The sequence below is a fragment of the Micrasema longulum genome, unplaced genomic scaffold (genome assembly GCF_059751315.1).
Source record: "Micrasema longulum isolate JH-2025_06_02 unplaced genomic scaffold, ASM5975131v1 h1tg000469l, whole genome shotgun sequence".
NCBI classification, from domain to species: domain Eukaryota; kingdom Metazoa; phylum Arthropoda; class Insecta; order Trichoptera; family Brachycentridae; genus Micrasema; species Micrasema longulum.
The window spans coordinates 183,525-210,254 of NW_028277667.1; the positions used below are offsets into that span (position 1 = coordinate 183,525).

General features: G+C 32.8%; 2 protein-coding genes and 1 long non-coding RNA gene across 5 annotated transcripts; 1 reads left to right on the top strand and 2 right to left on the bottom strand.

Annotated features, from left to right (window-relative positions):
- Positions 1-32: 32 nt before the first annotated feature.
- On the top strand, positions 33-23,743 carry LOC148281328 (uncharacterized). Of its 3 annotated transcripts, none has more exons than XM_088226787.1 (9): positions 33-91; positions 8,914-9,060; positions 10,933-11,671; positions 12,846-13,048; positions 16,362-16,570; positions 18,211-18,330; positions 19,815-20,018; positions 21,486-21,702; positions 23,533-23,743. In XM_088226787.1, exons 1-9 carry the CDS (start codon positions 44-46, stop codon positions 23,677-23,679), a joined length of 2,034 nt encoding a protein of 677 aa, XP_088082913.1. In that variant the 5' UTR covers positions 33-43; the 3' UTR covers positions 23,680-23,743. The 3 variants fall into 3 exon arrangements, with proteins under 3 accessions (XP_088082913.1, XP_088082914.1, XP_088082912.1); XM_088226788.1 differs by lacking the exon at positions 33-91 and adding an exon at positions 6,703-7,256; XM_088226786.1 differs by lacking the exon at positions 33-91 and adding an exon at positions 6,707-6,978.
- Positions 2,090-5,330, bottom strand: CNPYb (FGF signaling regulator protein canopy b). Its single transcript, XM_088226785.1, has one exon. It carries the CDS (start codon positions 5,325-5,327, stop codon positions 4,638-4,640), a length of 690 nt encoding a protein of 229 aa, XP_088082911.1. The 5' UTR covers positions 5,328-5,330; the 3' UTR covers positions 2,090-4,637.
- LOC148281330 (uncharacterized) lies at positions 10,218-26,730 on the bottom strand. The gene is made up of 3 exons (XR_015822378.1): positions 26,334-26,730; positions 24,263-24,327; positions 10,218-10,495 (listed from the first exon to the last, which is right to left on the bottom strand). It is a non-coding gene; the product is annotated as an uncharacterized LOC148281330 (long non-coding RNA).

Consider the following 26,730-nt stretch of genomic DNA (forward strand, 5'->3'; position numbering starts at 1 on the left):
GTCGGAGTGCGCTTAGTTTGAAATTCATCGAATGTTGGAGAAAATGCTCGAAAGTTCTAATATTTTCTCTGTTGTAACAAGGTGTACCAAGGTAAATATCTATACACCATTCTTTATCAAAAAAATTAAATTACACGTTAATTTCAACTTCCCTTTGACTCACTAAAAGTCTAGTGATTACTCAATATCAACACTTAATAATAACTCCCGTATTTTAAAAAAACGCTACTGTCAGGGTGTGCCCAACACCGATCTGTAGATCGGTGTTGGTGTGCCCCGGTGGGAGGTGGGGCACAATGGGGTGGTACCCCGTTCCGCCCCTAAAAATATTTGTAGGTATCCTTTTTCTAACTAATATTATAAATGCGTAAGTGATAAAATTACGAAGTAAAAAAAAAAAAAATAATCGTAACCGGATCTGACGAAAGTTCAGTTAATGAAGGCCGGTATTCTTGTAGCGTTTGCAAAAATTAGGCGCACATGTCGTGTGCGGATTTATTCTCAATTTTCGTTTGTTAACTGTGCCAATAATTACTATATTATTAGCACATATCACAGATGAGAAATGCACAATGTCGTTATTTTTTTATGTATCTACAATAAAACATGCGAAAAATATTAATATATTGTAGTGTATAATTGGGACGAGTACCCTTTTGTGCCCAGGGTTCATTTCCAGGGCAGAATGGGAAATTTCCACTTTTTTAAAAATAGTAATTATGTATTTAGGTAAATTAAACACTTGTTTTCTTGTAGATAAATAAGTAAATAAACGTACAAATAGACAAATAATGATGTTATTCATTTTAAACTTTTACAAATTGCAATCGAAGCTTAGCTACCCCGTTCCACCCCGGGCCCTACATTGTAAATTTTAAAGCATCTTACTTGTGAGGACATGTTTGAATATTTTGATAAAAAAGCAGATTTTTTTTTTTCCTACTTTTCAGATTTAACTTTTACATCGCATTTGAATAGTAAATTGCAGAACAAAAAACTGCCAATTATTTAACCCTTATTTTTAAATAACTAATTACGCATTTTATAATACTTGCATAGTAGTGGACAACGTTCAAAGATACATTAATTTGATATGCGATGATGATGATCTCATTGGGTCAAGTATATAATGTAGCTATTTTCTGTAAAACAAAAGTATCTGTAAATGTTGATAAATAATTGTATATACTCTCATACCGACTTTTCCATATCTACCAGTTTCGAGACGTACCTGTCTCTTCAACTATTGCTCTCGCAAGACCAAACATTAAAAAATATTTAAAATCAGTGCATACTTATAAATAAGTCACATTGAATCAGTCCAACATCGGTTGCTTCGAAAAGTAGTGTGGATGCTTGGACTAGAGAGAGGTAATTATTCTTATGCTGATATAGAGTCAATGTTAAATATTTCTAGTCTACAAAAACCTAGAACTAATATTGATTCCATTTATATGTTCGGCATACTAAATGGTATAATAGATGTTCCATCATTACTGGGACAAGTAAAATTCAATATACCGACTCAAAGGTTGAGAAACAAAGTACTGTTCATCAATCAGCATAGAACAAACTATGGCCTTAATTCTCCAATGACCCGACCCGCCTTTGTCGTATTGTTAACTCAAGACAAGGTCTGGACTTTTTTGGTTCAAGTTTACAACGATTTAAACGAGCACTAAATAAATATTCCAGATCTTGTCTCGATGTCCCTTATGTTTGTCAATGCTTCTTTTCTTTTTTTAAAAATGTTCTCAACTATTCTTTCATTGTAATATTTAAACCCTATAAATTGTATACATGGACAATGTTCGTTAATAAATAAATAAATATTAGTATTATCCATTAAAAGCATGTGTCATATTAGCATGTCGGTTTAGTATTTTTGTGCAGTTACTACGGTGAATGTGCATAGTGGGATTGGATGTTAGTGTAACAAGTCTCCTGACGAAGGGGCAGGTATTCAGACATAGAAGTCGGTAAACGGTAATATTAAATTATTTATTAATATTTATTGAAATGTTTGACAACAGAGTTTTTTTTTTTGTATTTTTAAAATAAAGAATTATAATAAAATAGGGTTAGAAAATAATATTTGGCGACAAGATACAAATCTTTATTTCTAAAATAATAAAAACAATTTTGGCTTAAAGTTAGTATAAAAATTGTTACATCACAAAAATAATCAATAGAAAATGTCTGTTTTACATGATATATACCTAAATATTTTCTTTGTGTAAAATCACTACATATAATGAGTTTTTCAACTGACATTTCTTGATGGAACTGCATTTTAATTATAATAATAAAAATACTTTATAGTTTTATTCCACTTTTATTTATAATTATTTTATAAATTTTTTACCAGTGACCGGGTTTTGTCGTGACCGACCAGTCTGACGATGTCGGTCACGACGAAACCCGGTCACTGGTAAAAAAATTATAAAATAATTATAAATAAAGGTGGAATAAAACTATAAAGTATTTTTATTATTATAATTAATACATATATTTAATCCGCCAACTTGTTTCGGAATATAACTATTCCTTTGTCAAGGCTTAAAATAAAAATTAACAAAATATTTTATTATATAAATATATTCAGTGATTTTACACAATGAAAATATAGTGCTTCAAATATCAAATTCATTTAATAATTTTAAAAATACGTAAATGCTATACTATACAGAGTGATAATATCTGCATTTATTGATTCTTAAATTATCCAACATAACTTGATTTGATTCATCTTTATGGCTGTTAAAATAACACAGTTACATCAACAAAAAAGAACTAAAATATGTTTATTTGGAGTGCTTGAAAGCATCAGAACCGCTGTCACGTTTGCAGTACACTATGTTTCAGATAAAACCGTTGGTTTTGCCAACACTTTTCTTTGATGAAAATTTGAATACAACGAAAAACCAATATGGCAGAAATTGTCATGTTATCTTCTGCAAAAGAAATAATAATAAATAAGCGTTTATTTAGTGAGATAAATGAGACCCGGTGTCGACTCTTGTGTGTGGTAACAAAGTATGGAATTGGAAAAACAAGGATGGAAGTAGGCTCGTAGGCTGAATGCTGTTGAAATGCAATCTCTCAGGTGAACGGATGGTAAAAATATGTATCTAATACAAGCATTATCGACAGAAGAAACGAAGGAGTTCTGCATTGGTTTTTGTCAAGTAAAGCCAATGAACAGCGTAAAAATGGCTAAAGGAATTATGATACGATTGTTGATGGATGCAGAAAACGGGGACTGAGAAAGATACGGCATGACGAAATCCAACAAATACTTGAAGATGGACATGTCAAAAGTCAGAATAATGGTAAGTGTGTAAATGAGAAGATGTATGTAAATGTGTAGTGAAGACAGTGACATGCCATTCGATTCTCTCTGCCTACAGCTAAGGGTAAACGGCGGGATGTTCTGTTTGTTTTGTTTTATTTAATGAAGCATATCGAGCCATAATCGGCAGAACAACGTAAGCGACAAATAGTGAACTGTACAGATTTTAAAAAAAATTTTTGCTCCATATATATTTTTTTTAATAATTCGGTAAATGGGATTTATAATGGTTAGTTACTGCCAATACTGAAATGACAGCCGAATTATTTAAATACCTTCCGCTTTTAAGATAGTGGCGGTAACGCTGTTTTGCCTATAACTCTGACGGTGGTGCGAGCTAGCTTAACCGCCTACATTGTCGTCAATTACGTTGTTTTGCTTAGCTTCAAAATAATATGTCAACATATTTTTTTTTTAAGAGTGGAATGATGCGGATTTATACATAGAAAACTATAATTGGCCTATAATTTTGGTTTATTTGTAAATATTGTTTTTTTTTTTGTTGTAATGGCTGTTGTTTTCTTTTAATAAATATAAATAAATATTCTTAAATGTGGCAGGTGAACTTTAAAGAGCTATGATGTTTTTAACACTTGTGCAGGGGGCAATAAGGAACACTTTTCCTTAAAAAAACGCAATTCACCAAAAATGTCACTTACGTTGTTCTGCCGATTATGGTTCGATATGAATTAGCAAATACCATGCTTAGTTAGTATTTTGCAATATACCATTAACTAAAAGTATACATAATTGTACTATTTTTTTTTTATGCAATAAAATTGTGATGTATGCAGTCTAGAAAACTTGCCTTTCAAATAAATCTATTTAAAAACTTATATAAATAATTCACTTGGCCATTTGTGTAAATATGACAGAGTTTTATAGATTACACAATGACTAGTCATCTTTTAGGACACAATACAGATTATGGCTGAAAGGATTTTTGCAGTAATTCTCTCTGTGTCCAGGCGGACGAATACTACAGTTCTGTGTGTGATAGCTGCTCTCGGGTAAAAATCCCAAATAAGGAAATCGAGTGGAGATAAGTCAGTCTCGTTGGGTAGTGGTTGACGCGTTCGCCTACCATTCTTGAGGTCTTTTTAACTGCAACACTTTGTTGTTCCAAGACTGACAACTGAAGCGTAAAACTGACCACTTTACCTTCGTGTAAGGTTTACAATTATCGCAGTGCCTTATGCACCACTGGGCGCGGAAAGGGGAATGATGATGATGATGAATTTTAGCAGAGCACCTGCTCAACATGAAAATGTAATTATTTGGAATATTATAATTCAGTTTTGACTCCCGTATCTCCTTTGAGCTTTTCATCCAAGCACTTGGTGTTCTCTTCTGCGAGAACTCTCTGCCTACACAGAAAATCTATCAGCGGAACATCTTGGTTTTTCCAATACCAGTCTTCTATATCGTCTTCGTACTCCTCGAGCATAGATTCGCACTGGTTTTTCATCGCCGTTATTTCAACGGAAGGCTTGTCCCAAAGTTCGAAGGGAATGCCGAGGTCTACTTTGACGCCTTTATTCACGAGTCCGTGTAGAGTTTGAAACGTCTGGCTCATGCCTTTGGAGAACCGCGTGCTATCCTCGCGCTCTTTGTGAATATTATACTGCAAAATATTCTCGCAGACTCCGTCCATCGACTCGATCAGTCTAAGTTCAGATTGCTCGTACTTGGTGCGCTTCTTTGGCTTCACGTCGTCCACGGAATACCCCATCTCGATAACATCGTGGGATTTGCCGGTCTCTTTCAATCGAGACTCGAGTTCCACGGCTAAGATTTTGCAAGATTCGCATCTATCAGCGTATTTGACACCGTGCTCTTCTTCCGCCGTATCTGCACTCGTGTTCAAAAAACAAAACATAAAAAATACAAAACAATACCGAAAATCCATGCCGGAAATTGATTTAATCTTACTGACATTGACATTCAAAACAAATTTTGTACATGTATATACCATGGATCAATAGACAACCGATACCACAAACAACGAAATGAAGATCGTTCGAATAGTGTGTTTGGACGGAGACGTTTATCAGATAACATTTTCTCTTTTACGAGAACCTACAACGAAAAAATTATATTCTTAGTAAAACTTTCTAAAAAAGTTATTTTTTTACTACACCTTTTTTGCTTCGTTAAATAAAAAAGAATCAAAATTTGTGAAGACAATATTTATAAATTAAAATTCATGCTGTTGATGATTTGGTAAATATTTATGCAAAGTGTAATTTGGTAAAAAGTCTCAATAAATCCACAAAAATATTTCTGATAAGAAAAATATCTGGCTATTGTAATTATCGAACTACACCTCGTGGTCTAGTAGTTAGAGTATTCATCTTTCATACGTCGTTCATTTTAGATCTCGGGTAATTTTTTTCTCAAGGCTGACAAATCGAATTATTAATTTAAAAAAAGATCTTTAAAAAACATAATTTCGTTATTTTCAAACTGATACTTGAAATATAAGATTAATTACATGTATGAATTATTTTGGGTGTTTTGTTGTATAAAAGGGATGTATCATAAAACATAGTATGTATAAAATGAAAATGTTTGAAAAATTAAATGTATTTTTAAATCAATATGGATATTGTGGAAATAAAAAAAATATATATTTTCACACATAACGTAAAAATGAAATAGTTAAAAAATATGTCCTTACAAAACGTGACATATGTTGTTTAGCTTTGATTATTGTGACTTCAAGATTTGTGACGATGTTCTATTTAAATTTAAACGGTCACAAACGAAGTTCAAAATTTAACTTAATCATGACTTATTAAGGGCGTGGCCAATGCAATAGGCCGTTTTCGTGGGAATTCAAAATTATACATTTTTAAAAAATAATGATGCTACTAATAAGTAGTAAAAAAATATTTGTTTACTCTATAGTATTTCATAGACCCTTATTAATTTAAAATTGTAAAAAAAGTATGGGATGATTCCCTATTCACAGCAGATTCATTTATTGATTTTTTTATGTGTCTTGGTGATAATACAAAAAAATGTGTTTTTTTTATGCACCACAATAGGCCCAATCACAGTGGTGAATTACGCCACAGAAAACTCAGGCTTGAGAAAAATCACATTTAATTTTTGTGTTCTCACCGGGAATCGAACCCGGAATCTTCCGTGTGTGAATCAAGCGTCTTGACCACTACACCACGGACACCACCGTATATCTGATGATTATTTTCTCATTTTTCCAGTAAAATAAATACAAATCATTCTAAATTTTATAAAATACTAATAATACTAGAAATTCACGAAATAGAGTCCATGTATCTTTTTTGAACGCAATCAAATCCGTAGTCTTGTATTTTTTCGTCTCTATTCGATATTTTCTTTTGTCTCACTTGACTGTCAGTTATCTGTCAAAATATGTTGATTAGTTTGTGTATTTTAAGGTCAAAATATCTAATATTATTTGTTATGTTTATTTTATAACAAATTTGAGGGATTTTGTACGGATTTTCTCCCATATACTTTGCAATAGTCGTGTAATTACCTGCACAATGACAATTTGCCGAATATGCTTGCATCCTGGAACAAATATGAAACCTTTCGCAAATTATATGACCATTTTGGAGAGAATTATAGGAAAAGAGGTATTTTTTTAGTAAATATTTTAAGGAGTTCTATTATTTTAGTTTTTCAGCCTCCCTTTTCCTCTTTCAGCGGCGCTAACTTTGCGTTTCCACTATAAGTCAAAAAACAATAATTGAGGGTATTAGAAGCAAACTTAGAAATCTCCATTGAAGGAGTGGAGTTACTGAGATGTTTGCGAAAAACTTTGAAAAAAGAATTGTGAGATTCTGATGATTAGTATAATTGAAATCCTTTTTTGCAAGATTTAGAGACGGTTTTGAATTACGCTATTATTTGGGTAGGTAGGTTTTTATGTATGGTATATTTTGGTATCAATAACTAATTTTCCGTTATTGGAGGAGATTTCCATGTTTTCTTCTAATACCCTCAATTGAACGTAGTTATGCAGAAAGCAGCCAGTCCACAATTTTGAAAAAATTCTATTTTTGTGTTATCGGGTGTAGTAAAGTCAATTCTATGTTCTGCTAAAAACAGCTAGACCGCTTTTATACGAAAAATGTAATCACCACCTTCTGAAAATAGTGTCGATCGCAAAAACGGCAATTCTCAATTTGCAAAAAACACCCTCAGCACTAGAAAAATCTGACGACACTTTGAAAATCATTGAATCTGGTCAAAACATAATTAGATTCTTATTTGTAATATGAAAAAAATAATGTATTCATTGTTTGTCATTTGTCAAATTCAAAAACATTCCAATTGTTGTGTAGATTTGATTATTCACTCGTTTCATAAAGGCGCTTTTATTTCAGTTTCGCTTTTCTATGGCTGGCTGCATTCTACATAACTACGTTCATTTGTAGTATGTCAGATGCAAAATGTCTGCTTTATTAGTCAGACATTTACGAACGGTTTTTGAAATGATTTTTGATTTGTTTTTTGCTATTGTTTAATAATGTGCATGCTTCCACTTTTCTTATTATTATTATTATGTTGTATCCCAACTGAACACAGGGCTCTTGGCCTTACAGATTTAAGGATACGTTTTTTTAAAATATTTTTAATATACATGTATTTGTATGAATAAATAAATATAAAATATCCTTTGTTCATATTATTTCTATGTAATGTGTTACCATTGATAAGAAACTAGCTGGTAGCTGTTGAAATTGAAAAAAAATGTACTTGAAAATATAACTAATACTTCAATAAATTGATTGTTTTCACGAATGGAGCAATGTCTGTTTTATTTTTCAACTACAGTGTAACTCAAGCATTTTATCATCACTAATATACTACTTACTCTGTGTAAATGCTTTTACATCTGAGGCTTCTCCTTCTGTACCCTCTCTACCCATGTTTCTGACTAATATTTTGAAATTTCTCATTTTTTTCATTCCTATTTTCAGCTGGCAATATATTAAACGTAAAAAAATACATTGCACTTACAAATTTATTAAATAAAACGCTTCCTTGGATTCATTTTGGAGCACTACTATATAGTTTTGGAAAGCACAGATCTTTCCATCTACTGATATAGTCATAAACTGTAGTTTATATCTGTAACTGTAGATGGAAAGATCTGTGATTTCCGAAACCATATAGTCTTCTTCTTCTTAAGCCTTGTTCTCTCCACTGCTGGATAAAGGCCTCTTCAAAACGTTTCCACTCCTTCCTATCCCCCACTTTTGTCATCCGTGTTCTACCGGCTATCGAGGCAATGTTATTGGCGGCCCATCGTTTTTTTAGCCTTCCAACATCTCTTTTGTTTGCACATTCTCTCCACTATTTTGGGTGTCCACCATTTTGTTTTGTCTCGCCAAGTGTCTTGCCCACTGCCATTTTAATTTTGCTGCACGATCCATTATATCTACGACTCCGGTTTGGCGCCTAATTTCTTATTGATAAATTTAATCATGTTATTCCACAATGTTAATGCCGATTCATTAAATAATTTCGCTTACAATTTTATTTATCAAACCTTTTTTTTCCAGATTATGTTAAGTGAGATGAACAACTGGCTATGTTACAAGTGTTTACATTTGCTAGAACAATACTCACACTTCCAAAGTATTTGTTTGAAAACTGAAATGATCTGGGAGAAGTGTTATACAAATTTTCTATACAACAGTCCATTGGATGTAAGATGATTATTATTATACTATATGAAAACATTGTATGAAAATTGATTTAAGAATCCTCCTAACTATAATAGGGCCAATTTAATGGGTCACATTTGACATTTGTCAGTTTTAGCTTCATAGTGAGGTGACCTGATAAAAAACATAGATTAAAGTGAATGAATCGATTCGGACTTCAACCATAATATATGTGAATTGAATTCAGTTACTATGAAAAATTACTTATGGGTACTGTAATTTTATTTTAAAAATCATAAGTCGAATCCTTATCCCATTATTATTTTCTATCGTAAATTTAAGGAACAAAATAAGATAAGTACATAATTTAATAAAATTATCAACATTTGATTTTTCTGGGTAACATCCCTAGTGTTTAAAAAGAAAAAGGGTTCACTGATGCAACATTGTAACGACGTTTAGAACAGAAAAAAATATTATGTTTAGATTGGTTTATTAGTGAAAGTAAATCGTAAAATTACCTTCTTTTGTCATTATTACAATAAATATGTAATCGTTATTGAAAAAGGTTAAGCAATTGTGCAGTTCTAAATTCGAAAAAATAAATAATATTTTATTACCGCTCTTACAAGGTTATGTTGTTGAATATTGATGAAGTGTATAATGTGACCTATTAAATTGGCCCTACTGTAGGGTAACCTGTTCTAAAAAATGTTGTTATTATTTTATTTTGTTTTTACATCTGAGCATGTTTTTCATTCTTTATTTTAATTCTTAACTTTTAATTACTTTTACAAATTTTCTTCATTTTTTTGCTTTAATTTTATTTTTTAAACAACTTCTATTCATGTTTTTTCCTTCTCTTTTTTGTACTTTAATTAATAACCTTACATATAATTACTTTATAATATGGAAACTTCACTGGTCCATTAGAGTTAAGTCTAACTGTGTCAAATATAAAACTATGTAACTGTATTGTATGTTTCCTAAATATAAGAAAATAAATAAAAAATAAAGGAGGACTGCCTAGTCTCAATTATTACAATGCATGACTTATTCTCATTAGAACTGATACAAAAATAATTATGTAAGATGTAATTACAATTGATGAAAGAAATATATATGAGAGGTTTGAAAAAGTAAACACAGAATTTGTATATATATATATTTTTTTTAATTGTCCCCTTCTAAGTAATCACCATTTGATATAATGCACTTCCGCCCGCATTTTTGCCAATTCTTAAAACATTTCTGGTATGCACTTTTTGGTGTGACCTGTCCATCTGAGATTCGTTCTTTATCTCCTATATGATCGCAAATGTCATCCTTTCATAGTCCTCTTCGTCTTTGGAAACAGGAAAAAGTCGCAGGTGGCTAAGTTTAGCGAATACGTAGCTGGTGCATCAATGCTCTGGTTTTTTGTCAAAATGTCACAAACAAGCTGCAAGGCAAGAGCAGGCGCGTTATCATTTTTGCTCTGGAATCATTAAAAAAAATTCACCAATTACACCAAAACAAGTTTTACTACTTTAGTAAAAAAACTGCTTTTCCAAAATGGCCAAAAATTAACAGATATCAATCTAGGAAAAGGGGAATAGGCTTTTACAATTACGTATTTAAATTTTCAATTCCAATATTCCAAACCTCTCAGGATTAAGGAAGCAGTCAGTTGGTAATGGTACATAGGTAAAATAAGTCCCTACATCATTGCTGTAATTCACAATTTGATACTTGAAAATAAACTAAAAGCCAATTTCATGCCATAATTTCAGCGTAAAAGAGCTTTATTTCAAAGTTTAATATCAAAATACCATAGCGTCAACTGATTTTAATGCTTAATTTTTTATAAAACTTATGCAAACATATAAAATAAATGAATACATTTAGCACTTTTAAGATGTCATTTTTTTTCAGTCTGCTATTTTAAAACAACGAGATGACCTATGTACAAATCGCGAGCTCTCTGTCCTAAAAACTCTAACCAAATGCAACATTATGCACCGGGGAAGAAATCAACATATCAGTTTTATTAACGGCGATAATGGGACAAGTTATGACGGGAATCTCGAAATGGATTTATTTTACCCAAAGGATAAACTAAAATTAGAAATTAGAAGTGTGAATACTACACAACCCGTTCTATCTGAAGTTGAATCTCTATTAAATAAGGCATATTTCTCCGATGAAAGTAATGTTACTAGTGTAAAAAAAGACGATACTGGTAAAGAAATGGTTTACAAGAAATCTAAAACTCGTGGAAATAGAGTCATAGAAGAGGAATCAAACTCTACCAAGGAAAATTGTTTCGTCTCTGATTCTATTTTTGCGGATTTCAAAATAGAAGGCTTTTCCGACACTGAACATTCGTTTGATATAGCCAGCGATCTTTCTGAACATTTGGATGATGAAAATCTTAGTTTGAAAACCATTTCACGATTGAGAAAAAGAAAAAAGTTCAGCAAGAGTACGAAAAAAAATGTTTTTTCTGGTGTTGAAGATTTTGCAGAGAATAAATACTGTGATTTAAAAGATAACCCCAGTATTAACTCGGTAGAGGGCGTTGAAGATAGCATTATGTCGGGAAGTAATGTGCAATTAAGAAAATATAGAAAAAAGTTAAAACTTTCTAGGAAAAAGAAACTCAAATATAAAGGTTAGTTTTGTTCATTTATAAGTATTTAATAAGAAAAATATTATTAGCAAATATAACAACAACAACAACAACAAATCGTAGGGGTAGGCAGAGAGGATAGAACGCCATAACACTCTATCTTGGCATACAGACCTCGCTTCCTCTACATTCATACATCTTCTCATGCACGCACACCAATTATTCCTACTTTTGACATGTCCATCTTCAAGTATTTGATGGACTTGATCGTGCCATGTCTTTCTCGGTCTTCCTCGTTTTCTGCATCCATCAACATTTGCATCGTAGATCCTTTTAGCCGTTCTTTCGCTGTCCATTCGCTCTACATGTCCAAACCAACGCAGCACCCCTTTTTTGATTCTGTCAATAATGCATGTTTCAGCCTTACACACTTCACGGATTTCGACATTTGTGCACCTATCATACATCGTTTTACCACACATTCGCCTGATGGATCGCATTTCGACAGCATTCAACCTACTTTCATCATTATTTTTCCAATTCCATACTTCGCTCCCATACATTAGAGTTGGAACTAGAACTCCGTTGTGAACTGCTAGTTTAGCCTCCTAGATTAGATCTTGGGCTTTAATTAAAAATGAAAATTTGCATCCTTACTATTTACCTACCCCTGTCTGTCCTGGCGGAATACAGTACTATGTGTGTACCAGAATCAAAATCCCGGATGACTGTACGACCTGAACGCTGCTCTCAGGTAAAAATCCTGAAAGTGGAAATCGAGTGGACAAAAGTCCGCCTCGTAGTGTAGTGGTTTTCGCATTCGCCTACCATGCTTGAGGTCAGGGGTTCGATTTCCCAGGAAGGTCGATGTCAAATATTTGTTTTTAAAGGTGATTAAAAATAATACTGAAGTATTTCATTTTCCTTGGACTGGCACCCGAAGAGTAAGACTGATCACTTTACCTCGCTGTAACAGATGATCAAGATACGCTGCATTTTATTTAAAAATGCAGTGCCTTAATCACCATTGGGTGTAGATAAAGGTTTGATGATGATGATGATGATGAAATATTAAAATTTTTGTGCCATTTTCTGATAGTCATAAAACAACCATGTTTGAAATTCGGAAAGAAATTTTGCGATATCTCAATTCTAGTAAGACGATTTTCTCTTGATTTTTTTCCTTCTTATTTTAATCATTAAATATTGTTTACAGAGTCGGAACATGTCAAATCATATAGAAAATTTACTAGCACAGAAGGAATACTCGTCAGACTAAGCCGTCGGGAGGTAATTGAAGAACTTGAAGTGAAAAGAAATGAAGATAGATTTTTACTGGCAAAAAACAAATGTGAAGCTTGCGCAATCATATTCAAGGGCACGAATCCTTACAAGAAACACATGCTGCAACATTTAGAGGTATCAACTGTATTTTGAGTATTCCCAAATCTTTATTAGACAAATTCTGAATTCTTCTCTGGCGTCCAACAATACAACCGTTCCAAGCAGGAAGGCAGTAACAAACATTTAAAAAGTTTTAAGGAAATTAAGGTTTTCTGTATTTGGTATTTTTTCACCATATATTTATCAAAACAGTTTTTTTTTTTATTCTAGATGTAATTACTATAGTAAATTTTTTAGAAAGATGGCAATTTTTTAACAGATGGTATTAAAAACTAGATACTGTCCTTTAGCTTGGAAGGGCAGAATAGTTGTCACAACTGTGTAACAACTGATCATTGCACGGAATGCAGGACCTGCCAACAGAGGGCGTTGTCAAATGTGGAAAACATCTACCTATAGGCAGAATGGTAAATGTAACAGAGTGCGTAAAGTGATCCTTATCCCAACCAATGACAGATCATAAGCTCTGTAAATGCCTAGACTTCCATATTCTTAACAGCTTCGTCTCAATAATTGTCATTAGTAAGTATTTTTCTTCTTCTTTGAAACGGGAGTCGGTGCTGTACAGGGTGTTCATTAAACCCTGTCACATCCGAAACCACGATGATCAGTATGAGCAAGAAGACATATTGGCACATTAAAATAATTTTTTAGAACGAATAAAATTTAAAAAAATAAAATATCAAAAAAGAAAATGGTTGTTTACTTCTGCAGGGGAGAAACGAGGAGTGGGGGAGGAGAATCTGATTCTACCATGCTCCCCTCACTCCTCCCCTACAGAATTAAGCAATGGTTTTTTTAAAAAATATTTTACTTTTAAAAATTTTCTTTGTTTTAAATATTTTTTTAAATACGCTAATATGTCTTCTTGCCCATACTGATCATTGTGGTTTCAGATGTGACAGGATTTAAAGAACACCCTGTGTAAGCTTCTGACATCACTGCGACCTGTGAAGATCAATTGTGATGGATCCCCGTAGAAAGTTCTCATTCTCCAAGCCTAGGTCTTTAAAGAGCCGGGCTACTGTGTGGAAGGCGAGAGTTCTCATTTTGCTAAATCTTCTCCTCCAAGCCCAGATCCGTAAAGTATCGGGCTATTAGGTAGGGCGCGAGCTCTTTAACATCCTCAGGTTTAACCGGCGGTCCCGTGAGGATGCGGCTTCTTTTGTGATGTAAAGCATCACATTCACATGGAATTTACACAGGTTTTTCCTCACCTGGACTGCAGAACCTACTAAAAGTTTCAAAAAGATTCATTCTAGCAAGTTGTTTATTCCCTCTGCAGTGCCCTGTAAAGGCTCTAGTGATAACCCTCTTATCCTGAGGATGAGCTCTGCGTGGAAACTCGATTTCTTCTTTCTTTATCAGAGACATCCAATAAGAGTATTGTTATGTCCTGGATCCCTAGCCATTGTGGTATTCCCGGGATCGAAAAAGTGGACGCGTTAGAAAAGGAGGCGGTCCACTCCGGGGATCCTGCCCATAGTAATTTACTACCACTAGGTGATCTCCTTGTTATGACGAAGGAGAAGCAACTTCGCACATGGCAAGAATATTGGGTAGCCTCCTCCCAAGCCAAGGGTAAACATCTTTTCCAACTGAAACCAAATGTAACAGAAAAGCCTTGGTTTTCCAAAGTGATTCTGAACAAGTTTGAGACATCCTCCATATGCAGAATGCGCATTGGGCACTGCTGCAATGGTTCTCACCTGTTCAGAATCCATGTCCGGGACTCTGCCATTTGCGAATGTCAGCTAGATGAGGAAGATTTAAACCATATTTTTTTTGGATGCCCCATAAATGATTGTTATCCTAATTTCCTATCCGACCTCTGATATTAATATCCCATTCCCTATTCATATTCTTACTCTCCTGTCCCCACCCAATAAACGTGTATTTAAAATCCTATGTAAATATCTAGTTGTAAATGGTGTAAAGCTGTAAATATGTTTTATTATTTTATGTATATATTATATTAAATACTAACATACTAACTTGTACATATTATATTACTAACACATGTGTATATATGTAAAAAAAAAAACAAAAATACTCGACACTGGCCAGAACACCCGAGTTGAAATGTGAAAAGGCCATGAAAAAACGAAGAAGAAGAAGAAGATAACCACTACTTACTTATCTGTTTATCACTGTAGTCTCACTGAAATTTAATCTTATTAGTTTGTTATTGGCTCTTATGGGCATTTAAATAGTAATTATTACCTAATTACATTAGTAGGTAGGTAAAATTATTGAATATGATGGACATAATCAATAAATGACACAAAAAATATTTAATCATTTGATACCAATTATAAAGGACTCGAAATGTAAAACTAAAATAACTGCACATATAAATAGTGTAGCGAGAGATTAAAAAAATAAATATATGTTGACTAATTCATATAATTGTTATACATATTATTTATATTCTTATGTATTACATTACTTTTTATTGGTTTTTTATTATATATTTTACTTCACGTCGGCCTTGTGGTGTAATGGTCAGCGCGTTTGCCTACCACGCAAGAGGTCTCGGGTTCGATTCCAGACATGGTCGATATGAATTATTTATTTACAAGGATGTTTTCACACCGGAATATTTCATAGTCCCGGGACTGGTAGCTGAAGCGTAAGACTGATCATCTTACCTTCATGTAACAAAAATGATCAAGATATGCTGCAATTGGTGTACCAATGAGAATTCAAGCATTTAAGTTTTGTTCCAATTTTACTCTTTTATATCTTATTTAAATATAGTAAGATTTTAAGTGCTCATTTAAGAACATGTTTTTAATTTTTCCATTTCTTAATTTGAGTAAATAATAAATTATTTAAAGCTTTTAGCCTGAAGAAAATACCTGGTACACGACTTAAATTTATTTTTAAAACTACAGATATATGAAATGTAATATGGCTTAGTGTATTTTGCCAGTTTGTAGAGCGTTAAAAACTTTACAAAACTGCATCATTAAGTCAAATCCGCATATTTTTGAGTTAATGTTTTTTGCCAGTATACCCACAATATATCCTTTATATTAATTTACATAATAATAATTATTAAACTCTTATATTTGACTAGCTATGCATTTATAATTAAGTAATTTAATAGTTTTTTTTTTATCGTTATATTAATATAGAACTACTCATACTTTAAAACGTAAAAAATCTCCATCTTAAAACAGGCTGAGCCATGTTAGATGGAGACTATCCTTACCAGAGGACGCTCCGTATTCATTTTCTAATTCAATAGTTTTATATAGATTCCCTGGTATTAAATATGTATACTTATTTGTGCAATAAATTGTAATTTGAATTGATTTTACAGACAAGCGGTGATGAAGTTTGCGGTATTTGTTCCCGGAGGTACAGAGACCCGGCTTGCCTATTGAAGCACATGAAATGGCACTCAATGCGAGTTGACTGTCAAATCTGCGGGAAGCGATTACTCTCCGTTATCTTCCACCGCCATCTTGCCGAACACAAGGGAAACAGTGGACCTAACTACGCCTGCGATCAGTGCCCCAAAACATTCCAGTTAGTCACAGCAATAAATAACATATCTAATGTATTAGGTGTTAACATGAGTTTTGTCCATTTTTTTCCAAATTTAAAAATGAGCACTAAAAGTAAATCAAAATGGTAAAGGTTATATGTTGTTTGAAAGAAAATTTTCTGCCCTGCAAGAAATTGTGTTTGCTTTTACTTTACAAATATTATTTTATTTGATTACGACCCTTCAAAATGGAATGTCAAGTAGACGAAAGTGAGACTTTTCGACACCTCCTTCTGTTTGCGTTCAATCGAGGGAATAAAGGAAAAAAAATGTGTTGTGATACTGCGGCTAGCGTTATGGACTCACAGATCAGAGGACCAAGGTTCGAACTCCGCTCTGCTCTAACTTGATTTGCATCTTTAATAGTGAGTTATTTGAAACTCATTAAAAATGGCCCCAAAATTGAAATATTTGGGTAAATCATAAAAACACAAATATTTCTTTAAATAAAAAAATAATGGAATAAGGAGAATTATTCTCATTCTTATTCTTAATGGTGGGGGTCAGAGCTATGCAAGCTCCTGACGTCACTGCGACCTGTAAAGACCTATCGTGACGGTTCCCCGTGAATAGTTCTCGCCTTCCAAACCCAGGTCTATAAAGAACCTGGCTACTGTGTGGAAGGCGAGAGTTTACATTTTGCTAAATCCCCCTCCAAGCCCAGATCTGTAAAGTAAAGTAAGTAAAGGAGAATACATTATTAACTAATTTGTTTTTGTGTCCTCTTGTTCTCTTCATTTGGAAAAAAACGGACACAACTTATTTTAAAATCCAATATTTAATTTTATACATAAACTGTCATCTTAGTGATAGAAAAACTGAGCCACAACGTCATAGTTACCGAGTCTGGTATTTACACTAAGGCTGCATTTGACATTTGTAGGTTTGTGTTTTAGTGCTTACAAACACCATTCATTTTTTATGGATCCCAATCAGATTCTTTTCTTAAATTACTTGTAATTTCTACCCATTTATTTCCTTTAACTGGTTTTAAGGAATGCAAAAATAATATTTATTCACATTTATCATATTTGAAAAATCATATTCCTACCAGTGCACCTGTTAAGCTAGGGTTTCCTAGGACAGCGGTGCCTGTATTTTAACGGCCGTAGTGAACGGTGATGCAGTGGACAGCCGTCGTAACGGTGACTAGAGTGTGGTTTCCTAGGAAAACGGTGTTATCAACACCATTTAACACCGTTTCCCTAGGAAACCACTCTCTAGTCGACGTTACGACGGCTGTCCACTGCATCACCGTTCACTACGGCCGTTAAAATACGGGCACCGCTGTCCTAGGAAACCCTAGCTTTAGTAAGAGCTTCGCTACTGTGTACTATTTACAAGAAAGGATACCCATATTAAAATTTGAATTATTTTAAGCTTTGTGAATTACTGTACACAAATTTTGAATTGAACAAGCCAATGAAAAGGGTCACTATGTCCTAATTTATTTATTTATTTCATAAACGCCCAGCGGGCTCTTACAATATACAGTTAAAAGTACATAGGTCACATAATTTTTATTATTAATTAAAGTTTATAATGGACAAAATGTGAATAAATAAATATTATTGGGTTACAGTGTGTACATTAAAATCAATATTATTCTGTGCTTTTTCAGGAAAAGAGTTTCTCTATCATTTCATCAAAGAAATTATCACATAGCTCCCGAGAACTATCACAGGTGTGATAAATGTCCCAAAGTCTTAAAGCATAAATTTATGCTAATAAAGCATAAGGCGTAAGTTTACTTATTAATTTATTTAACTCATAAATCAGTTTAAATATTCATGTAAGCTCGATGGTTTACTACAATGAGAATGTTTAGTTTTTTAAAGATTATTACTGCAGTATGCAACTAAACCAAATATCACGCATTAGCGCGACTGTAATTTTTAACAACAATATTTTGAGTTTGTCCAAATATTTGAAGACAAACACTGGATTCACCCCCTCACAGGAGTTATTAAGATTAACATATTACAATAGAAATGGAGATCATTTTAGAGAAGGTTATATGGAAGTTTAGATGGCATTTACACGGCTGGTTTGGTTTGTCCACTTTACACACTGTTACATTCTCCATTCTGCGTATGTTTGAACATCCATATTTCTTAAATTCTTCCATCTGTTGATGTTTGTGAAGTTAAAGAGCTGAAACCTTTATTGATCCGAGTAAGATTCCTCGACTTAATTCTTTCACCTACTTCCTTTTTTACTTTTTATACTTGACTAGCTACATAACAGTGCATGGACAGCATTCAAATCCCTTCATGAAATGGCTCCAAGATACCTATCGGACCTTTGTACTAGGGAAAATACATGTCAAAGAAAATCTACTCTTAGGTCAGCATTTGATTCAGGAAAAGGAAAACTTGTCGAAATCCGGCGCTCCCAAAACACTAGATTTGGAGATCGTGCTTTTGCTGTTGCCGGCCCCTCTGCCTGGAGCCAATTGCCTTCAAACTTAGGAATCATCGACAGTCCCAGTCAGTTCAGATCCCAACTAAAATCTCACTTCTTTAGATTACCTTTCCCCTCTATTTTAAATCTAGTTAGAATGTAAGTTTAAGTATACAATTGTAAAGCGCCCTTGAGGAGATTTTTCACAAAAATGGCGCTATATAAATCAGCCAAATATGATTATTATTATTAATAATGTACGATGTAATCTTTTGAGTTGATGTCATGGATGAGAATTGTTGTATCACACAGAACCACAGAAAAAATAGCAATTTATAGTATATATTACTTATATAAGAAGGGGGTGCTGCGTTGGTTTGGACATGTGGAGCGAATGGACAGCGAAAGAACGGCTAAAAGGATCTACGATGCAAACGTTGATGGATGCTGAAAACAAGGGAGACCGAGAAAGACATGGCACGATCAAGTCCATCAAATACCTTTAATATAATCTGAATGTTCTTTAATTTCTGGCACTGGATCACTAAATGAACTATAAAATATAACAATGTTTTCCTCGACGCGCGACGATTCCAACCACTATTTATCCGATTTTATGTCAAGTCAAAAAATGTTGTATTGTTTTTGTTCTAAATCCGAATCTTCTAATTTTGAATATCTTCTATCTTGATGCTAGGTAGGTACCATAAGGATGGGTCAAAGGAAGGATGGGAACGAAAGGTAATCGGCCAGGAATAGTATCGATAAATGCTGTTATTTACTTAACACTTAGTTTGTAGAGAATATCTCAATTTATTGCAGGTGTCACGCTCCAAACCCAAAATATCGATGTGATGAGTGCGGCCGAGTGTTTGTAAGCGAAAGCTGTTACCTAAGTCACAAACAAATGCATTTAGACCGACGTGACAATTACTGCGTCGAATGCAATATGCATTTCAAAACCAAGAGCAATCTTAAGTTGCATTTTGACAAGTCGGCTAAGCATATTAATCCACAGATATTGAAGTAAGTTTGATAAATTTACCTTTTTTGCATAGAATGTGTAAGAAATTTTTCCAAGAAAAAGTATTTGTTCAAGACAAAAATACTTGATTTTTAGTTACATACGCAGCATAATATTGATAAAATAAAATAGGATAGAATTTTGAACCTTGATAAAGAATCTTGTACAGCTTTGAAACCGCTCGGTAGAAAAAAAATGCTGTTAAAAACAAGGTGGTTTTCATTTATTTTTTATATTTATTTCCAATTTATTTTAATAAATATACCTAGTCCGCCTCGTGTCCAAATGGTCTGCGAGTTTGTCTACCTTGCGAGAGGTCTCGGGTTCAATTCCCGATGTGGTTAAAATTTGAAATATTTCATTTTAGCTTTACACTAGAATATTTCATAGTCTGTGGACTGGCACCTGAAGCGTAAAACTGATCATCTTAGCTTCATGTTTATAAAGTTATCAAGGTTGAAGAATACAGTTCTGTGTGTGGAATAGAACCAGAACTTTGGACGAGTATTTTCAACTCCATTTCTACTGGGGTATAAATTCTGAATATGAAAAGCGAGTGAGAATACGTCGGCCTTGTAATGTAGTGGTAGGCGCATTTGCCTACCATGCTTGAGGCGCAGGGTTCAATTTCTGGCAGGGTCGAGCTGATATATTTTTTAAGTGGTTTAACACCGAAATATTTCACTGTCCCTGGACTGGTACCTGAAGCGTCAGACTGATCACCTTATCTTAGTGTGCCAATACAGTGTCCTATGCACCATCGGGCGCGGATAGGGGAATGGTGATGATGATTTTAATTACCTGTATTTCAAAATTTCATGATGGTAAAGCACCATCCGTGTCTGCAGTGGGATTTTTATAGTACAGTCTTGTAACATTTTCCCCACAACAGATGATTGAGAAACGCTGCCTCTGGTTTTCCAATGTAGTGCCCAATGCACCACCATATGGGGGTATAATGATGATTGTGGGTCATGGGTATAATGTTTTTTTCAAACTTTGTTTTTTAATCTATGAAGATATCTGTACCTCAGAGGCAGACAGACAGACAGATGCAAATCCAAACGTCAGATGTTCAACACAAGCCTAAAGAATTTACTTTCCCTAAGTGATTTCTAATAATTTATAACATTAATTTGTATTTTTTGTATCTCAATACATTTTTTTTTTCATCATAAGTCTTGCATTTCTTCAAAATCAATGGAGACTTGGTCATAAACTGGATCCGAAAATCGAAATGTCATTTCATCAAATTCTAGATTTGCATCCGTCTGCCTCCGAGGTGCAGATATTAGTCATCACTTGTACATAATTTATTTAAGCTTTGCAATGGCTAAATTTATTAGATTAAAATTTTGTCTATTTTGTTACTTATTTTGGTAGTTGAATATCAGTATGTAAAGTTCTCTAAATGAAAACATTTTTTCTTAATCGAGTTTGGGTGTTTAAATAGGATTGAATTATTCTAGATACAAGTGCGAAAAGTGTCCGAAGAGTTTCCAAACAGAGAAGGAGGTTTTACGACACACAGAAAACTTTCACGAGGGTGTGAAGAGATATACTTGTGAAAAATGTTCTAAGGGATATGCAACCATAACTGGATTAAGGCTTCATATACGCAAAGCCCATCAAGGGTACAAGTTTCCGCTCAAACATGAATGCCCGCATTGTTCCAAGAAGTTCGCCGTAAGATAATTATCAATTATTTAAAATAAATAAAACAACTTTGTTTTTAACCACAATTTTTTTTTTTTTTCAAAGCAAACAAGCTTTTTTGTCAAGGTTTACGTAACTAATGAATTAATTCCTATTTTATTTTTATCATGTTCACTAAATACTACACGTGGACCCGATAAATCTAGTCTTTTTTTTCCTTACAAGGGTGGTAATTTGATATCAATATTTTCGAAGCTAGACAGGAGAGGACTGAAAAAAAGATTGTTTATTTGGTTACTAATTATTTTTTTCTTTTTATGAATCGCTTTTTGAATTTCTAAGATTTCTAAGTTGTCTAATTTTAATATTTTATTTTCAACATGAAGTACTTTTAATCCAGAGTCTTTATTGAAATTATGATTATTTTCTATCAGATGATTTGCGAATTCAGAAAAATTATTATTATTTAAGCATCTTAAGTGTTCTTTGTTAGTCTAAATATTTAATGTAGACTCTTTTGTAATTACTCTTAACTTAAAAATGCCAATTCATTTATTTTTAATGAAATCAATAATATGTAATTCCTTATTTACACTGCGCATGAAGTAATCAACGCTCGCATGTTACAAAAAATATGATTTTGGAAATTCCAAGCTATAGTCCTTAAAATATAGCTTGATTAGAATGCCAGCGGTCAAACTAATTTCATTAGTGATGGGAAATTACTGATCACTAATTAAATCGATTTTATCAGTTATTTCATGCAATCATGAAACTCTGTTTCCAAAAATTGATATAAAAAACGAAAAAACAAGCCTATTATAGTTTGTTTAACATAATTGTTCTCCCAAAAATGAGACATTTATGCTTTTTTCATGAACAACATCAAACGAATAATTTTTTTGTTCAATCAATTTACATTGATCAATTTGTCCCATCTCTAACGTTTTTGCAAAATGATGTAACCTTGTAAGAACGTTGTAATAATTAGGTTTATTTTAGTTTTAAAGCTGATTCTATATATTAATGTTGATTTATGTTTCAAGCATTGTAATAAAAATATAAATTAACACGCCAGATACATATGATTTTTCATGTGTCAATATAAATAACTCCTTTGAAGTTACTACAAAGTTTTGTTGTCACTTTTTCTGACAACTGTCATTCTAATCATGTAACATTTTAAGGACTATAGTGAGAAATCTATCTGAAAAACTAGTAAAAGTTCCTACCTCTACATAAATCTTCTTCTTCTTTGTTTATTGGCTCTTTCATCTCCTTGATGGGGTGTTCTAGCCAGTGTCGAGTTTTTGATAAATTTACTTGTGTGTTAGTACTACATACCATATTTACAACTTGATACCATTTATAACTAGATATTTATATAAAATTTTGGATATGTGTTTATTGGGTGGGGACAAGAGAGTTAGAATATAAGACATTGATATGGGAGATGTCGGATAGGAACTCAGGATAACAATCATTTGTGGGGTGTCATCTTAATAAATTAAAATATTACTTCCGTATTCCCTTCTTCAAAATTAATCTCTCATTTGAAATATCTATGTATTTATTTATGCTTTTTAAGTAAATTTATAAGATTTTAGGAATTGATTCAACATTTTATTTACATTTGTCAAGTATTATAAACCTGATTTTTTTATTGACTTTAACGCAATATTTTAAGACTCTATTTTATTTTGGGTAACTCATTGTGCAATGAGTTTTAAGCCTTTTTCCTCCTCATATCTTTTTTCATTTCTAGTTTGAATTAATTGAGGTAATTTATGTTTTATATGTCCTTTAATGTTTAAATGCGGTATTTATTTTTAAATATTGTTTTTTTTAATCTATTTACAGACAAAAACCCTCATGAACTGTCATATCAGAACTCACACAGGAGAACAGCCCTTTGAGTGTGAATTCTGCCAACGGAAATTTTCACAATCCTCTTCCATGCGAACGCACATCAAACTTGTGCACAAGAAAGTTAAAAATGCTACATAAACATCAAATTGTTTTTTAAGACAGCTCACTATTTATTTAATTTGAATAAAATTATTATAACTTTTTTTTTGTTTTATTCCTTTGTGAAGTATGGCCAGTCCAAGAACAATGTATGTAATATTGCAGTAAAGAACCACCATAAAAAGTAAATTTTCACTCTACCTTGCCGGGAATCGAATCCAAGACCTAAGCATGGTAAGTGAATGCACCAACCACTGTACTCTGAGACGGACTTGTCTCGGCTTGTTTTTTTTATCAGGATTTTTTTACTTGAGAGCAACCATCGGTCTGCAATGCAATTTTTAATTGTTCCTGGGCTCATATTACGATTGGTAAAACAGCGTTATCTTCAATTGTCTGTAAAGTAAGATCGAATTATCTGTACGAAAATGTGTATATTTTTATGGAGATTTGAAGTATCTTCACCGGAAACCTGTAGTTAAACATGATTTTTTTTAAATTCATTCAAATATACGCAGAAAATTAAATTTTACTTTATAGACAATTGAAAATAATTCTCATAGCTTCTCATTGTAATCCAGACCCTAGACTGTCACCTGAAGTGTAAATCTGATCATCTTACCTTCTGTGTAACAAAAATGATCCAGATACGCTGCAATTAGAGGGCCAATGCAGTGCTGTACACACCTGTGGATACGAATAGGAAAATTATGATTTATTTTTGACGTTTTAGTTATCTTAAAAAGAAAATTACCTGTAGATCTTTTTTAAAGGGAAAATATAATAGGTGCTTTTATTTGATTTAAAGCAAACTTAGAAACAAATCATGTTTGTCGCAGGAGGCAGAATCAGCAGTTCACAAGAGAATTTGAAAAAAAATACAGAAGTAGGCTGAATGCTGTCGAAATGAAAGTGCTAAAACTATCTATGATCAACCTTTAAAAAAACATATTTCCATTTGATTTCGGTAAATTTGGTACCAAATTAGACAACATAGATTAGACTGTTAGGGCAAAATATCCATCCAGGGCAAAATTGAACGGGTTCGCGGTACATAAAATGTCAAACTCGAGATTCATGCATTTTGCAAGACTGAAACAAGCATTATCGTCGGAATTAAGAAAAGAGTGCTGAATTTGAACGTGCAGTGAAAGGAAGGCTAAAAATATTTGTTGATGAATGCAGAAAAAGGGAATGACTGAGAAAGACACGGCATAGCCAAATCCAAAAAAAAAACTTTAAGATTGAAATGTTAGAATTATCGGAGTGCATGTATGTGATGTATGAATGTAAAGGAAGTGGGGTATGTATGCAAACACAGAGGGTATGGTGTTTTATTCCTTGTTCTATTTGTTTTTGTTTGTTTATTTTGTATTTTCACAATTTGGATAATCTTTATTGTCAATTTTAATAATATTTGGACTTGGTACCTACATTGTTTTTTCACTTAACAAGTATAATAAAATGGCGCTCAAACTGTAATCCGCATTTTAGAGGATTGAGGTCGCTATTTTTTGTATTTGGATTAAGCAAGAGCCGATATTTGGTAACGGAGTAAGATGTTTACTAAGTAATAAATAATTTGTTTATTTTTTATTCACATTCAAATACATAGTTCCAAAAAAATCCTATAATAAATTAAAAAATATGTGTCTTCATCTTTTTTAAATTCTACGTTGTACGTGGATTATAAATATTCCGAGCAAATTTTTGTCTTGAGAAAAAATTATAGGTAAATTTTTTGGAATATTTATCATTCTGCTTTTTATGCAAAGAAATAAAAGTATTTTTATTTTACATTTGTAAAACTATCTGTCTGTGTCCAGGCGGATGAAGAATACAGTTCTGAGTGAAATAGAACCAGAATTCTGGATGAGTGTTTTTGAATCGATGCCTACTCTCAGGTAAAAATCCTAATAAAAGAAAATAGAGTGGAGAAAGGTCCAGCTTGCAGTGCAGTGGCTGGTGCTCTCGCCTACCAAGCTTGAGGTCCTGGTCTAATTAAAGTTCCTGGACTAGTTCCCGAAGTGTAAGACTGATTACCTTACCTTTCTGTAACACACGATTAAGTTACACTGCATGTACTTTACTAATGCAATGCCCTATGCACCATTAAGTGCGGATTAGTGTTTGATGATGGTGATGGTGAAAACATTTAATTTTAATTTTGTGTAATAATTTTTATGGTATAAGGTTTTGTTTAATAAAATTTGCTAATATGTTTAATCTACAATAAAAATAATTATGCTTTTGTACATATCTATGTTTTACTGTAATAAATAGTTTTTTTTTTGCAAAATATCAGGATTTTTTTATAAACAAGAAGACAATGAATGTATAATAAAAAGGAAAAAATATGGATAAAATTATGTGTATTAAAATAAATTTAATAATTCTACATTATTTATTGTGTATGTGGATAATTGGTAGAATTCCATATGGTAAGGTATCCAAAATAAAATACTTTTATTGGATTTAATTCTACTTTTATTTTTCAAATATGCAAGAGTGATAATGTGACGCGTTTCGTCTTGTTAGGACATTATCAAAATCTTTTTTTTTTATAATGTCCTAAAAAGAGGAAACTAGTCACATTATACACTCTTGTATATTTAAAAAATAAAAGTATTTTATTTTGGATACCTTACCAAATTCTACACTACAGAACAGTAGATATTATGTATACTGCTTACTTGGGTTAAAGTAATTTTAAACTTTCCAAGATCAACAGCTTTTTATGTGATGATGAAACCCCTCAAGATGTTCCCCCTGTTGATGCATCGCTCCCTTTTCAGCGTCCAAAGACATAAACTGGAGACGCGGTGAAGAAGCTTTGGTTAGAATCTAAGGCGCATCCATTCTGTAATGAATCACAAATAAGTTTACTTATCACAAGAGGTAGTATCTTAAATGGCTAGAATAGTACAGGTGATAAGGACAATAAATGATGACAGGATACAAAATGCTGCGATCTCTTTAAGTGAAATGGAAGGCCGGCTGATGTCTATCAACAGCCCGAATTTCTGGAATTAGCCCCCTGTGGTTTTTTCTTCACTTAGCAAATGGGGAGAAGTTCCTTAAAAGGGTCCA